At 41.0% G+C, this 15,582-nt stretch overlaps 1 protein-coding gene across 1 annotated transcript in view; it reads right to left on the bottom strand.

Moving 5' to 3' along the window:
* Positions 1-9,093: 9,093 nt before the first annotated feature.
* The window catches only part of klf5l (Kruppel like factor 5 like), a 68,236-nt gene continuing 61,747 nt past the window's right edge, over positions 9,094-15,582 (bottom strand). The window contains exon 5 of the mRNA XM_063060729.1: positions 9,094-13,683. Within this exon, the coding sequence (XP_062916799.1) occupies positions 13,505-13,683 (179 nt within the window). The 3' untranslated portion in view covers positions 9,094-13,504. The remainder of the gene's footprint in view (positions 13,684-15,582) is intronic.

Below are 15,582 nucleotides of genomic sequence, written 5' to 3' on the forward strand. Positions count from 1 at the left end.
TCCTTCCTGATGGTAACAGTGAGAAAAGAGCATTCCCTGGGTGCTGAGGGTCCTTAATTATGGACGCTGCCGTTCTAAGACACCATTCCTTGAATATGTCCTGGGTACTTTGTAGGTTCGTACTGTTTCATTGTGCTTGTATTTGACTCCCTTCCTTTCATTTCAGGATTGAAGCATAGTGATGGAAACACTCCCTGCTTTCTTAGTCCACGTTCTGGGAAAGAAGATGACTACTTAAATTGACGCTGCAAATAAGTGGTATTAGTTTAGTATTAAGTTATTGTTTCTGAGCCTCAGTGACGGAGTTAACTTTTAGTTTTAGCTAGTGGCCTTGCTGGCCTGGCACTTATTATAATACCTTTTCTTCTGTACAGTTCTTACTGGAGGTCAGAGAACTGCTCACTCTGCCATTGTGTCTCTCTCTGCACTTGGGCCATCACAGAACACTGTATTGGCAAGACTCGAACACTAACATGGACCCAGAGGAGAGAGAGCAGCTGATTTCGTCGGGCAGGTAGAAGAGAAGCTGAAGTCAGTCGAGGCTGGGTTGGCAGAAGTGGGTTGTGCAATATGACAATTACTCTCAGAGGGGCAAGCCCACTCCAAGCCTAAGTTCCTTGGTTAGATGGAGGAAAAACTGGTCAGTAGAGTCTAGGTTGGCAGAAATAGCTCGCTCAGTGCACTAATCGCTATCAGAGAAGAATGCCCAGTCCGAACAGGAAGAACAGGGACGGTTCAGCCAGAATCAGGAGGCAGCCATTACCCCTCTCTCTGCCTCAATTCAGCAGCAGCAGCCTTCAGCCAGGACAGTCCCACTCCCGGCATCTCCCACATTTTCCTTCGCAACAGTCTCATCAGCCTCAGCTAATTCCTTGACTGCCTTAGCAGTTCCCAGGTCAGAACCAAGTACAAACGTACTTCTCCACTAGGCAGATACTCCAGTGATCTCAATTGCTGCAGGGGCTTTATTGCCCAGTGTGAGCTGACTTTCCAAGCCTGGGCAGGTCAGTAGAGTGAAGACGTGCATAATCTGGCTTACATGGGTGACTCTCTTTGACAGAGCCCCATTCAGCCTGTTCAACACTCTGTGAGAACAAGGCTCCCCTGCAGCCCAGTCTTTCCAGCACTTTGTAGTCGAATTGAAAAGAGTGATTGATCTTCCAGTACGGGGTCAGTAGGCTACCCACCAATTCCTCGACCTGTGCCAACGGGAAGGGACAGTGAGGGACTATGCAGTAATGTTTTGGATTGACGCGGGCTGGAACAAGAGATCCCTCATGGGCTGAGCGCAGGGGTCCGGCATGAGATTGCAGTGTGTGATGAGCAGGACAGCCTGGATGATCTAATAAAGCTGGCCATTTGAATAGACAACTGGGCAATGAATAGCGTAGAGGAAAAAAAATCCTGAACTTCCATCAGACCTAGGAGCATGGGCCCAGCGAGTCTGCTCTGCCATTCCATAATGGCCGATTTATTATCCCTCTCAACCCTATTCTCGTGCCTTCTCCCCATAATCTTTGACATCTTGATTAATCAAGAACCTTAAATATATCTAATGACTCGGCCTGCACAGCCATCTGTGGCAAAGAATTCCACAGATTCACCACCCTCTGGCTAAAGAAATGTTTCCTTATCTCTGTTAAGGAAAAAATTTTTTAGTCAGAGGGTGGTGAATCTACAGAATAAATGGACATCCCTCAATATTGAGGCTTGCCCTCTGGTCCTAGACTCCCCCACTATAGAAACATCCTCTTCACATCTACTCTGCACAGACCTTTCAATATTTGATAGGTTTCAATGAAATCCCCCCCACCCCCGCCCCCATTCTTCTAAACTCTAGTAAGTATAGGCCCAAAGCCATCAAACGCTTCTCTTTCAATTCTTGGGCTCATTCTCTCGAACCTCTTCTGGACTCTCTCCATTGCCAGCACATTCTTTCTTGGATAAGGGGCCCAAAACCACTCACAATACTCTAATTGTGGTCTGACCTATACCTTATAAAACTTTAGCATTACATCCTTGCTTTTGTCCTCTAGTCCTCTCAAAATGAATGCTAACAGTACATTTGCCTTCCTTACCACTGACTCAAACTGCAAGTTAACCTGTAGAGAATCCTGCACAAGGCCTCCCAAGCCCTTCTGCACCTCTGATTTTTGAATTTTCTCCCCATTTACAAAATAGTCCTTGTCTTTATTCCTTCTGACTCGGTGGCAAAGATTCATGCCAAAACACACAACCATGCACTTGCCTGCATTATATTCCATCTGCCACTACGCAGACACCCTGCTTCCTCAATTCTATTTGCTCTTCCACTTATCTTCATATCATCAGTAAACCTGACCACAAATCTATCAATTCTTTCATCCCAAATCACTGACATACAACATGAAAAGAAGTGGTCTCAACATCGACCCTTGTGACACACCACTAGTCACTGGCAGCCAACCAGAAAAGGACCCCTTTATTCCCTCTCTTAGCCTCCTGCCAGTCAGCCAATCTTCTATCCATTGTACTACCTTTCCCATAATACCATGGGCTCTTACCTTGTTAATCAGCCTCATGTGCGGCACCTTGTCGAAGGCCTTCTGAAAAGTGAAGTGCACATGCTTTGTCTATCCTGTCTGTTATTTCCTCAAATAATTCCCATAGCTTTGTCTGGCAAGACTTTCCCTTTAAGAAACCATGATGATTTTGGCAAATTTTATCATGTGCCTCCAAGTACCCTGAAACTGATCCTTAGTAATAGACTTCAGTATCCTCCCAACCACTGAAGTCAGGCAAACTGACCTATCACTTCCTTTCTTCTTAAAGAGTGGAGTGACATTTGCAATTTTTCAGTGCTCAGGAACCATTCCAGAATTTAGTGATTCTTCGAAGATCATTAATAATTCCTCCACAATCTCTTCAGTTACAGTACATCCTTCAGAACCCTAGCATCTAGTTCATCTGGTCAAAATGACTTATCCACCTTCTGACTTTTCAGCTTTCCAAGCACCTTCTCTTTAGTAATACCAATGACACTCACTTCTGCCCCTTGATACTCTCTTATTTGGCATTTTGCAGTCACTCTTTCACAGTGAAGACTGACACACAACACTTGCTAAGTTCCTCCACTATTTCTTTGTCCCTCATTACTATCACTCCAGCATCATTTTCCAGCAGTCTGATATCCACTCTTGTCTCTCTTTTACTCCTTATATATCTGAAAAACTTGTATCCTCTTCTACATTATTGGCTAGCTTACCATCGTATTTCATCTTATCTCCCTTTAGGGCTTTTTTAATTGCCTTCTGTTGATTTTTAAAAGCTCCCCAATCCTCTTCCTCCCCATTAATTTTTGCTATATTATATGCCCCCTCTTTTGCTTTTATGCTGCCTTTGACCTCTCTTGGCAGCAATGGTGGCCTCATCATCCCTTTAAAATACTTCCTTATCTTTCTTGTGCCTTCCAGATCTCCTCCAGAAACACCAGCCATTGCCATTCTGCTGTCATCGCTGTTGGTGTCCCTTCCATCCAACTTTGGCCAGCTCCTCTATCGGGCCTCTGTAACTTCTTTACTCCACTGTAATACTGATACATCCAATTTTAGCTTCTCCTTTTCAAATTGTATGGTGAATTCTATCATATTATGATCACTGTCTTCTAAGTGTTCATTACCATAAGCTTCCCAATCAAATCTGGTTTATTATATAACATCCAATCCAGAATTGCCATTCTCCAAGTGGGCTCAACAACAAACTGCTCTAAAAAGCCAAAAAAATTGTATCGTTTCCTATTCTTTAGATCACTGTCTTCACCTTTTCCCTCATCACCCAGTTCACAATTCGTAGAGGAGCTTATGTAGGTGGGACATATACACCTATCTAGATTGGCATAGGAGAACAGTTTCCTGCCTCTGCTGTTGTGATAGAGGACACTTCCTTTGTATCATACCCCAAGCATCCACTAAAGGAGGATATACACGTCAGCAGGAAGGGAAATTCTGATGGGTTGATTCTTCTTGCTATATTCTTCCACCTCCCTGCCTTCTCACTGGCCATGAGAAGGCCATTGAACTCTTACCCAGTTTAAGTGCACCCCTGGGCTGGCTTTTTTCCCTCTCTCATCCTGAAATGGTGGCATGGAAAAATACATCAAAGAAGCATTGGCCTAGGATTTGTCAACCTTGCCAGCGGGGCGAGCTTCTTTTTTTTTGTGAGCAATAATGATGACAAGAACTGACCCTGCATTGATTATCAGCTGCTCAACAACATCACAGAAAGGAATAGCTACTCTCTTCCTCTGCTTGCCTCTGTGTTTGAACATCAAGGAGCAAACATATTCTCCAAGATAGAATATGGTTCATATCCGAGAAGGGGACAAGTGGAAGACAACATTCAACACCTCCGTGAGCCACTGTGAGTACCTCGTGATGCCATTTGGTTCGGCCAGTGCCCTGGCTGTTTTTCAGCCCCTGGTCAATGATGTGCTCTGGGACATACAGAAGCTGTTGTTTTTCTGTATTTGGATGACATCTTTATCTATTCCTGCTCTCGCCAGGAACATGTCCAGAATGCCTGTAAGTTTCTCAGACTGCTCCTTCAGAACAGCCTTTATGCCAAGCCAAAGAAGTGTGAGTTCCACAAAGAGCTGGTGTTGATCTTGGGCTACATTTTCACTCCTTCTAGTGTTCAAATGAACCCATGTAAAGTTCAGGCAATCACAGACTGGCTCAAACCACCTACAGTCAAACAGATGAGCCGCTTCATAGAGATTGCAATCTTTTTTACGGTTTCATCGGAAACTTCAGTTCCATTGTGGTTCCCATAAATGAATGCACCAAGAAGACCTGTGCAGGATTGCAGTGGACAAGTGAAGCAGATGCAGCATTCCCAGAGCTAAAGCAACACCTCATCACTGCCCCAATGCAGTAACATCCAGACCAATCCCGTCCATTCGTCATCGAGTTTGATGCATCAGGTGTTGGCATTGGAGCTGTATTCTGCCAGCACTCTTCAGTACATAATCAGCTGCACTGCTGTGCTTTTCTCTTCCATTGCTTGACTCCTGCACAGTGTAACTACTGTATATTGTTGGGAACCAAGACCATCCGGCTGTCAAGGAAGCCTTGAAGACATGGTGACACTGGCTGGAGGGGGTCACTCTTCCAATGGTGACGCGGCCTAGAAGATTAGCGTGCCTTCGGGGTTTGGGATTTCGTGGTTCTGGAGGCGGGCAGACTCCAGGTCGGTGCCTCTGCAGGATGTCAGTGTGTTGTGGGAGACAGAATATCGAAAGCAGCGAGCTGGCTGCTGGCAGTGTGCCCAGAGACCCGAGTTCTTTGGGCACAGAGCTTAGAAAAAGCGAGGCAACTGACTTTTAACATTGTAAGTCAGCGAGTTGTGTTATGTCTCCCCTCGCACTGTGAAATGGAGACACCCCTTTTTCCCTTATTCCGGAGAGAAAGAGCCTGTGGTATGTCAAATACTGGGTCTTTGGGGTACTGCAGGTTTGTGTATTTATTGATGCTTTGCTGCTCGCTTTAGTGCTCGGTGGGGGGCACTGATGCTTTTTTTGCTGGTGGGGGAGGGGGGATCGTTGCTTTGCTGCTGCTTCCATGTGGGAGGGGGGAGCTGGGGTGGGGCTTTGGGGTTTTGACATTTAACTGTCATTCATTCTTTGGGGCACTCCTCTGTTTTTGTGGATGGTTGCGAAGAAAAAGAATTTCAGGATGTATATTGTATACATTTCTCTGACATTAATAGTACCTTTGAAAACTTTGAAACCATTTGGTTGGTCATCCAGGGATTCTATGGATCCTGGAATTTATAAAGAGACAGTTTTGGTGGCTGTCCATATCCCAAAATGCCAAAGACTTCACCTTTGCATGTCCCACTTGTGCCCAGAATAAGACATCATGTCAGTGCCGGGCTGGTCTGTTCTGCCTGCTGCACAGGGCCTCACCACCCCTGGTCCCACATCTCAGAGGACTTTATCACTGGTCTGCCTCCATCAGATGGAAAAACTACCAATCTGGTAGTTATGGACTGGTTCTCCAAAGCTGCCCTTCATTGCTCTCCTTATGCTCCTGTTGGCTTGTGAAGCTACTACCCTCATGGTTCAGCTTGCATGGCTTCCATTAGGACATAGTGTCTGATCAAGGACCACAGCCAATGTCCCATTTTTGGAAGGATTTCTCTTCTTTTCTGGGAGCCACAGCCAGCCTTTCATCAGGTCCCACCCCCAATCTAACAGCCAGACTGAGAGAGTGAATCAGCAGCTGGAGGTAGCCCTGTACTGCCTTGACTCATCCAACCCCACGAGCTGGAGCTCCCAGCTGGTGTGGGCAGAAATTGTTCACAATAACCTCTAGTCATTATCCACTGGCAGGTCCCCTTTGAATGCCAGGAGCAATTCCAGCCACCTCTCTCCCCTGATTAAGAGACTAAACACGGAAGATTCAGCTGCTCAACAGTTGGCCTAATGCTATAAGCGCTCATGGAGATGGGCCAGGGCTTCTCTGCTGTGTATGCAGAAGTGATGATTCCCAGGCCGATAGGCTCCACCGACAGATGAGGCCTCTCCAGCCAGGGGAGAAAGTCTGGTTGGCATATAGAGATCTTCCTTGAAAGTTGAGAGCTGCAAGTTGGCCCATGTTATGCAGGACAATTTGTAGTGGAGAAGGAGATCAACAGAGCCTCCTATACACTGAGCTTACCATCATGCATGAAGAGTCACCCAGTATTCCTTGTTTCCTAGCTCAAGCCAGTAACTCCCTCCCTGCTTGCTCCATTCACCCCTCCCTCCCCCACCTTCCAGCTTGGTGGATGGGTCTCTGGACTATTCTATGCATCGTCTTCTGGCATCTTGCCGAGTATGGGGCAGGTCCAATATCCCATGGATTGGGAGGGGTGTGGCCCTTAGGAATGTTTTTGGGTTTTGGTTCAGTTCTGAAACCTGGATTGAGCTGGAATCCTGGACAAGTCTCTCATTCAGGACTTGCAGTAGGCACAGGTCTCTGGTGCCTTGGGACCTGTGCCAAGGGACAGGAGCCTGTCACAGCCATGGACTCTTCCACGGAGTCTAGACATCCTCACAGTCGAACAGATGAAAGGAGTCAGCAAACACACTCGTGAGTGCACATTCCAGGCAACTAGTGATATTTAACTCCCTTCCTTTCACTTCAGTCTTGTCGATACTTCACTGAAGCACAGCGACAGCAACGCTCCCCGCTTTCTTAGTCCACGTTAGATTACAATTTAGATCGATGCTGGAAAGGAGCAGTATTAGTTTAGTATTTAGTTACTGCTTCCGAGCTACAGTTACAGCATTAGATATTAGTTTGAGAGTTTTAGTTAGTGGCCCTGTTGGCCTGGAATTTATTATATTTCATTTGGTTCTGCACAGTTCTAATTAAAACTCAGTGAACTACTGTGTCTCTCACTCTATGCTGGGGTCATCACCAACACCATGTTAATAGCTCAATAAACATGCCCTGAACTGCTTCAAATGCATTAATGCCTTATGGTACACGCTATTCAAGATGTGGTTTCACTAATATCCTATGCAATGGAAGGATACCCACCCTATTTTTGCATTAAATTCCTTTAATAGTAAACAATTGCATTGAATTATCTTTTCAAATTCATCATGGAATTTGCAATTGTCCTATTGGATGATTCAAATAAAGCTTCTAAGAATGTTTTGCATCTCAGGCCTCTGCACTCTCTCACTATTTAGACAATATACCTCTCTTATTGTTTTGCAATAACCTTTGATTCAGCACATAAAATGCTTTCTGTAAAAAAATGTGCATCTACAACAAATGTTACTACTTCATAGAATGCCAGTAAATTGGTTAAGATTTCCCTTTTACTTTCACAAAGCCATGTTGATTTGTGAACTTGGAACCATCGCTCCAAGAGAAAAGCCCTAGATTGCTCAACCTATCCTCAAATGACATATTCTCTAATCCAAGCACTATCCTGGTAAATCTCTTCTGCATCCTTTCTAAAGGTTCAACATCCTTCCTATAATGAAGCTACCAGAACTGAACATAATATTCCAAGTGTGGTCCTACCAGACTTTTATAGAGCTGCAACAGTACCTTGTGGCTCCTGAACTCAATTCCCTGTCTAATGAAAGCCAACACATCCTATCAACATGCAATTTTGAGGGATCTATATATGTGGACTCCAACATCCCCCTGTTCCTCCAGACTGCTAAGAATCCTGTCATTAACCCTGTACTCTCTTCAAGTTTAACTTTCCAAGTACAGATTGAAATCCATTTGCCACTTCTTATCCCAGCTCTTATTTTATCAGTGTCCCATTGTGATCTATAGCAAACTTCTATACTATCTACAACACCACCAAACATTGTGCCATCTACAAACTTGTGAAACAACCCTTCCACTTTCTTATCCAAGTCATTGATAAAAATCACAAAGATCAGGGGTCCCAGAGCAGATCCCTGCCCAACACCACTGGTCACTGATCAGAATATGTTCCATCTACTACCACCCTTTGCCTTTATTGGGCAAGCCAATTCTGAAGCCCCTCACAAAGCCATGCTGACCATCTCTTATCAGACTATACTTCTCCAAATGCATGTAGATTCCCTATCTTAAATCATTTGCCCAACACTGACATAAGACTTACTGAACTATAACTCCCAAGATTATCCCTATTACCTTTCTTGGACAAAGAGATAGTATTTGCCACCGTCCAGTACTCTGGCCCTAGTCCCCTTGCCAGTGAGGATGCAAAGATCATTGCCAAAGGTGCATCATTCTCTTTCCTTCCTTCTTGTAGCTAACTGAGATGTTTCAAAACATTGTTTAATAAAATATTTTGATTAATATGTTGCTTTTGAGGTAGATAGTCTGAGGCAGAGACCTGGTGAAATGCAATTATGTGCTTTTTGTTCCCTATCAAACTGGATCTCTCTGAAACAATGCAACTGTGGGTCACTAAACTTTGTGTTCTGAACAAGAAAACCTTAAAATATTTATTAACGTTTTAGGTGCCATGTTGTATGTCATTTTCCTTTAAAGTTACTAATCAGCATACATGGAACGATGACTCAAAGACAATCAACAAATTAAGGTTTGAACTATAAACAGCTTTTATTTTGTTCCTTTTCTCTTATTATACAATATAGTTTTTAGAAAAATCCAAAATCACTATATCAGAAAATTTATTTCCAAACATTAATTATTTTTGATTTCTCTTCAAAATTGTGAAATGCTACATTATAAAAATAAGTGATAACAAAGTAAAACTACCACCATTTTCTTCCCCTTTGTTCTGAATATAAACATTACATTAACAACTTATAAAAATTATATACAAGGTGAGATATTCAAATATTTACATGCTTTTGTTTCTTTGGGTACTTGATTAAAAAAACATGCTGTTCCACAAGTGTTGTAAACTTTTCATCCACTAGTACACAACTTGACACAGTACTAATTATGCTGCATGCTCCTTGTGTAACATCAGAATGAATGTGGATTTAATTGGCTGATTGTATCCAATTAATTGTCCCCAAATTTCATCTTTTGCCATCTTTCAGGTGGGTTAGGAAATTGTTTGCTCTTTTCTTCCTCACAGTATTAGTCTAGCTTCTTCAAGCTAATCACCTTAAGAGACAGCTGTCCAACATGCTGACAATTAAATAAATGTTATCATTGTTATTACTAACATTGTGATCTATTTCTCAACTGTGAGTTGATTCATCCAAGTTGGTAAAATTGTCTTTATAGAATTTGTAAACATCATTGTTGTTTGAAATTGACATTTGTTTCATCTCCTTAACTCTCTTATTTCTGTCTTGAAAATCTTATTATACACTGGTATAGAGTCCCTAACCTGGCAGTAGCCCTTAGATACTTTGTCCACACGGTCATTTTTCATGTCCAAGCAAAAAGCAGATTAATTTGCTTATCCTGATTTCCTACATTATGAGTCCGTTTGGGATTAGGAGGAGGGAAAATACTAGGGAAAACAGGTATTTTTGCTTTCACTTCCAAAGAAGTACAAAATACCTCTACTTTGTTTCTGATAAAGACTATCATTTCAACTCAATACACTTTCAGAAAATTTGATTACTGCAATATGTTACACATTTACATTTACAAACATGATCTACAGCGTGGGTGCTTTAAAATACACACTAATAGAAACACATCACTATCTTCTTTTCAACTTGCTTACTTGTTGCATTAGATTTCAATTAGCATATAATTTCTAATATAATTTTGTTTCTGTAAATGAAGTGATGAAATGTATTAGATATATGATACAGACAGATTATTCATACTTGCTTGAGTTTAGAAGAATGGGCAGGGGGAATCTCCTTGAAATGGATCGAATATTGAAAAGTCTGGATACTGTGGATGTGGAGAGGATGTTTCCTATAGTGAGGGAGTCTAAGACCAGAGGGCACAGTCTCAGAAATGAGGGATGTCTATTTAGACCAGGGATGAGGAAAAATTTCTTTAGCCAGAGGGTGGCGAATCTGTGGAATTCTTTGCCGCAGATGGCAGTGCAAGCCAAGTCATTGGGTATATTTAAGGTGGAGGTTGATAGGTTCTTGATTAATCATGGTGTCGAAGGTTAGGGGGAGAAGGCAGGTGAATGGGGTTGAGAGAGATGATAAATGAGCCATGATGGAATAGCAGAGAAGATTCGATGAGCCGAATGGCCCAATTCTGCTCCTAGTCTTCTGGTCTTATATATCTATATCATTAAACCTGTCTAAAGTAATGCTGAGGTTACCTGAGGGGCATACGTATAATTTTGTTAGTGTTTAAGTTTATGAATCAAAATGATCATCAGTTCAGTCTCATGGCAAAACGTCAAGAGAATAATGTGGAAGCTGACTAACTGACATTTAAAACAGCAGCAAAATTTAAAAGGATCAAATTACCCTTAAAGTCATTAACAATATTAAAAAGTTGCTTTGTCAACAGTTAAATGCAAAGCCCACATGATGCTTCTGTTCATGAGGTTACAACAGCTTTATTAGCTAATGGCAATCAGTAGATACATAAAAAAAATTCTTCCATGCATTATATCCAATGCTTTCTAAAAATTGTCCACCCCACAGTGTTCAGTAGCTGACACATGTATTTAAGGCAAATTGTCTATATTCAAATGCCCTTGTCAATGCAGTCAATATTCAGCAGATCATATACACAAGCAAAATAATAGAGTAACACCGTACCTTAAGCCAGAGCTTGGCACAAAATATAGAGCTAATATTTAGTGTGAATTAATCCAGGAGTTGCATTGCAACCTGCAACATCTTTCTCAACTTTCACCATAATTGTTCACATAACCATTGCTGAAGAAACTCATTAACTTTCCGTCCTAAAATTAAGATACAAGTGTGCTGTAGAGCCTGTAATGTGCACTGCAGTTCGAGTACGCAGAGCTGAAAAGAGAACCTGCCCTGAATCAACCCGTTGTACAGTGGTTTCAGGCTACCATGTCTGCGTTTGTCAGTGTTGTCATCTAATGTTCTTTATTTTCATGTTTTCTAGTGACATTTGATTCTATCTATCTTCCTACATGTCTTTAAAATACTCTTCTGCCAAAATAAGTAAAGAAATGTCTGTGAACGATGCCATTGCATCAAAGTCTATTGTATACATACTGAACTGATGAACTGTTAAAGGAAATTTCAGTAATTCTGAGCTCCCTCTGGTGACAATGTAAGCCATGGATGTGACTACAATTCCCTGGCACAGATCCTTTAAGCAGTACTCTCTTCAGTAAAGGCCATTCACACAGGATGAGGCAAATATCTGTCCCGACTTCTTAAAATGAAATAAAAAGAGGAGAGCATTAGAGGATCAGAAACAGCTGCTGAAAGTTGCAAACTCAGCCAGCTCCACCATGGGCGCTAGCCTCTCCAGCAACGAGGACATCTTCAAAAAGTGATGTCTCAATAAATGCAGCATTCATCATTAAGAACCCTCATCAGCTAGGACATCCCTTCTTACAATTGCTACCATCAAGGAGAAGGTACAAGAGTCAGAATCCATGGTCTCAGTGTTTCAGGACCAGCTTCTTCCTTCCGCCAACAGATTTCTGAATGGATGATGCACCCCGAACACTACCTCAGTATTTTTTCCCTCTCTTTGCATTACTTAATTTCATTTTCTTTTTTTATATACACTTCTATTGCAATTTATAGATTTTATTATTATGCATTGCAATCTACTGCTGCTGCAAAACAATGGATTTTACGATATATGTCAGTGACATTAAACCTGATTCTGAATCTCTCCCATTCCATAGGATTATAGCTGATCATCTAAAATCAGTACCCTATTCCATCTTCCTTCTCGTATCTCTTCCCCAAAGATCAATATCTAACTCCATGTTGAATATACCTGGTGTTTTGACATCAGTTGCTTTCTGTGACAGAGAATTTCACAGGGTCAGAATTCTCTGTGAGAAGAAATTCTTATCGCAGTCATAAAAGGCTTTCTTCTTACTCCAACTTACTTCAACATCCCCCCCCCCCACTACAGGGAGCATCTAAATGTTAGAATTTTGAAGCATTTTATAAGTTTCCCTATCACTCTTCTAAAATCTGTTAATTATAAGACTAATTAACCCAACCGCATCTGTCAGTCCTGCCATCCTAGGAATCATCTGGTATTTCTTTACTGATCCCCTTGCATGGCAAGAACATCCTTCCTCATATAAGGAAACCAGAAATGCACATGTCACTGCTTCTATGCTTGAATCCTCTTGCTGTGAAGGTCAGTGCACGAATTTTCTTCCTAATTGCCTGCTACATCATTATGCTTACTTCAAGAACTGGAGCACAAGGACAGTTCATCCACATTACTCTCCCACTTTCCCAGCTTACAGTTATTCTGATAACCTGCTTTTGTATTATTGCCTCCAAAGTGGAAGAGCTCACAGTTATCCACATTATATATATCTGCCCACTCCCTCAACCTGCCCAAATCAGCCTGAAGCTTTCTGCATCATCCTCAAGAAATCCCTCTCTTTACTGGATGCCAGTTTGTTAAAGAAGAATACAAGTTATCTCTTCTGTTAATACAATGCGGAGGGAAGGCTAACATCAGATTGTGTTAGTTGTATGATAACACCACTTTCAGTCATTTCAAGATTATACTTACATTGGGTGCCTTTGCATCCCTTAATTATCAGTCTATTTTAACTATGACTATCAGCAAAGTAAGTTCCAAATTCACATTCCAAATTAATTCATATGTTGAATATAGAAATTTATTGCAGTTCCCCCAAAATTTCATGTTTTCTAAAACATTTCAGGTTTGCTTTCAGGAAATACAGAATAAATAATACATTTTTCTGTGAATTGAATGCATTGCATAATTGTTTTCCACTTAAACATCTTTCTACTACCAACAATATATTCTTTCATATATATGCAGCTATTTATCTCCTGTATATGTGTGTGGAAATGGCAGTATTTTGTTCATCTGTACATTTTAGATATCAGTCAGTCACAGTTGGTCTAATTCTGGTGTCTCTTCATGTGAAGAGCCAAGTGATCCGAACGTGAAAAGCAACGACCACAGGCGATGCATTTGAAAGGTTTAGCTCCTGTGTGCTTTCTGTAGTGTCTGGTAAGTTCATCAGAACGGGCAAAACGCCAATCACAACCATCCCATGTACACTTGTATGGTTTTTCACCTGCAATTGAAACAGACAAACGTGAATATGTCACCTCCTTTAAAGGGCAGCATCATTTTTAAATGTTACTGATTACGATATTATCCGTGTCACATTCACACAAACCAGTGGCTGAGGACTACTTGTTAATAACTAACTGTGGACAAAAGGTGTAAATTCTGTCTGATCAGTATAAATATTATCATCATTCTGGCTCTTCAAAAAAAATCTATTCAGGTAGAAACCAATTTATAATTCTTTTTGGAACCCATTATGAACTATTTGAAGAGTTGAGCAATTTCTAATACCAACATTTATGGCTCAATGTCTCCAGGTCTTGAGTCCCAGGATGCTGATGATGATTGGAATCTAGGCATCTATATAACAAAAAAGCTGTTTGCCTGAGCCACCAATGAAATCAGCCATGGAAGAATGGCAAAGGACAGAAATGACAAATAATTATATTCCTGTTAAGTCCCGACAAAGGGTCTTGGCTCAAAATGTCAACTGTTTATTTCCCTCCATAGATTCTGCCTGACCTGCTGAGTTCCTCTAACATTTGTTTGTTTGTTACAAGTTATATTCTCTGCAGTTTTTGAGGGCTACCATCCTATTCTACTTGGTGAAGAGAGTTAGAATTGTTGTTATACTGTAGTTACATTAGAATTACCATTCTTTTTCTATTTTAAGATAATGCACAAAGAAATTACAATTTGGGAAACTTTGGAACTTATTGATTGATACCGCTCCTTAAAGATCAATATTGCATCATGCTAATGGAGCTGTGATCAATAATTACTACTGATATTGGCTGTGCATTCTTTCGGCTCCAAAGGATTTCAGGTGTTAACTGGACGTCTTACTGCTGGCATTACTATGTTTTCACAGCTTTACTGCTAATATTGTGAAGACATGGTAATTAAAACATTTCAATGACAGTATGAAAATGGAAAATGCTGCACTGGCAATCCATTATGTAGAACTCTGTGATTTTTACCAAGATTTAAAACGGACTGAACAGACAGAACAATTTTATTATTTCATTCCATAGTCTTGCCACAGTCCTTTTGAAAGAGGTGTGCCAGGAATAGAGATATGGTTGTTAGCAATGGATAATCACTTTGGCATGTTTCCTCTGATGCAATACTACTAAAAGCACAAGATATTGAGTTTGAAAATGTCCAATATTATGATTAATCAGATAGCAACTATTTCAGTGATCTATTCTTCCTGTTGCACTAGCTTCGTTTAGCAAAAGCACATAGTAGTCACCTGCTAACTTCTGGCTGTGGGTGTCGATGTGAAAATGTCGCATTTATAACAACTGTCATAAAGCTTGTTCTACCTCATATTTCTCTACTGATCTTCCTACTCTCCTCCATCAACCAAAGCAAAAAGAGTGTTCTGTGACACAGCCTATGGACTCACTTTCAAGGACTCTTCATCTCATGATGATATTTATTGCTCATTTATTATTTTTTTTTCTTTTTGTATTTGCATAGTTTGTTTTCTTTTGCGCAATGGTTCTTTGCCCGTCTTGTTGCATGCTATTTATCATTAATTCTATTGTGTTTTTTGTATGCCTGCAAGAAAATGAATCACAGGGTTGTATATGGTGACATTAATGAACTTTGATAATAAATTTACTTTGAACTCATTTTAGAACATGATAACTGGTCACTCATGGCTCTGAAATTTCAATATTAACTGATTATAGTGGGAAATATACTACCTTAGTGTAGGAGTTTATCACAATTTGATTCAACAGGAGACACAAACCATTAACTATTAAAGCCTGAAAAAAAGAAAAATGTCCCTCTGTGTTTTTTGCCAGCAGGTGTTTACAAGTATCGAGATTGGATGAGTCTCATCCTCTCATTCATCAAGATCTATGAGAAGGCAATTTTGGTTGGAGTTATG

This window comes from Mobula hypostoma, chromosome 10 (assembly GCF_963921235.1).
Source record: "Mobula hypostoma chromosome 10, sMobHyp1.1, whole genome shotgun sequence".
Classification (NCBI taxonomy): Eukaryota; Metazoa; Chordata; class Chondrichthyes; order Myliobatiformes; family Myliobatidae; genus Mobula; species Mobula hypostoma.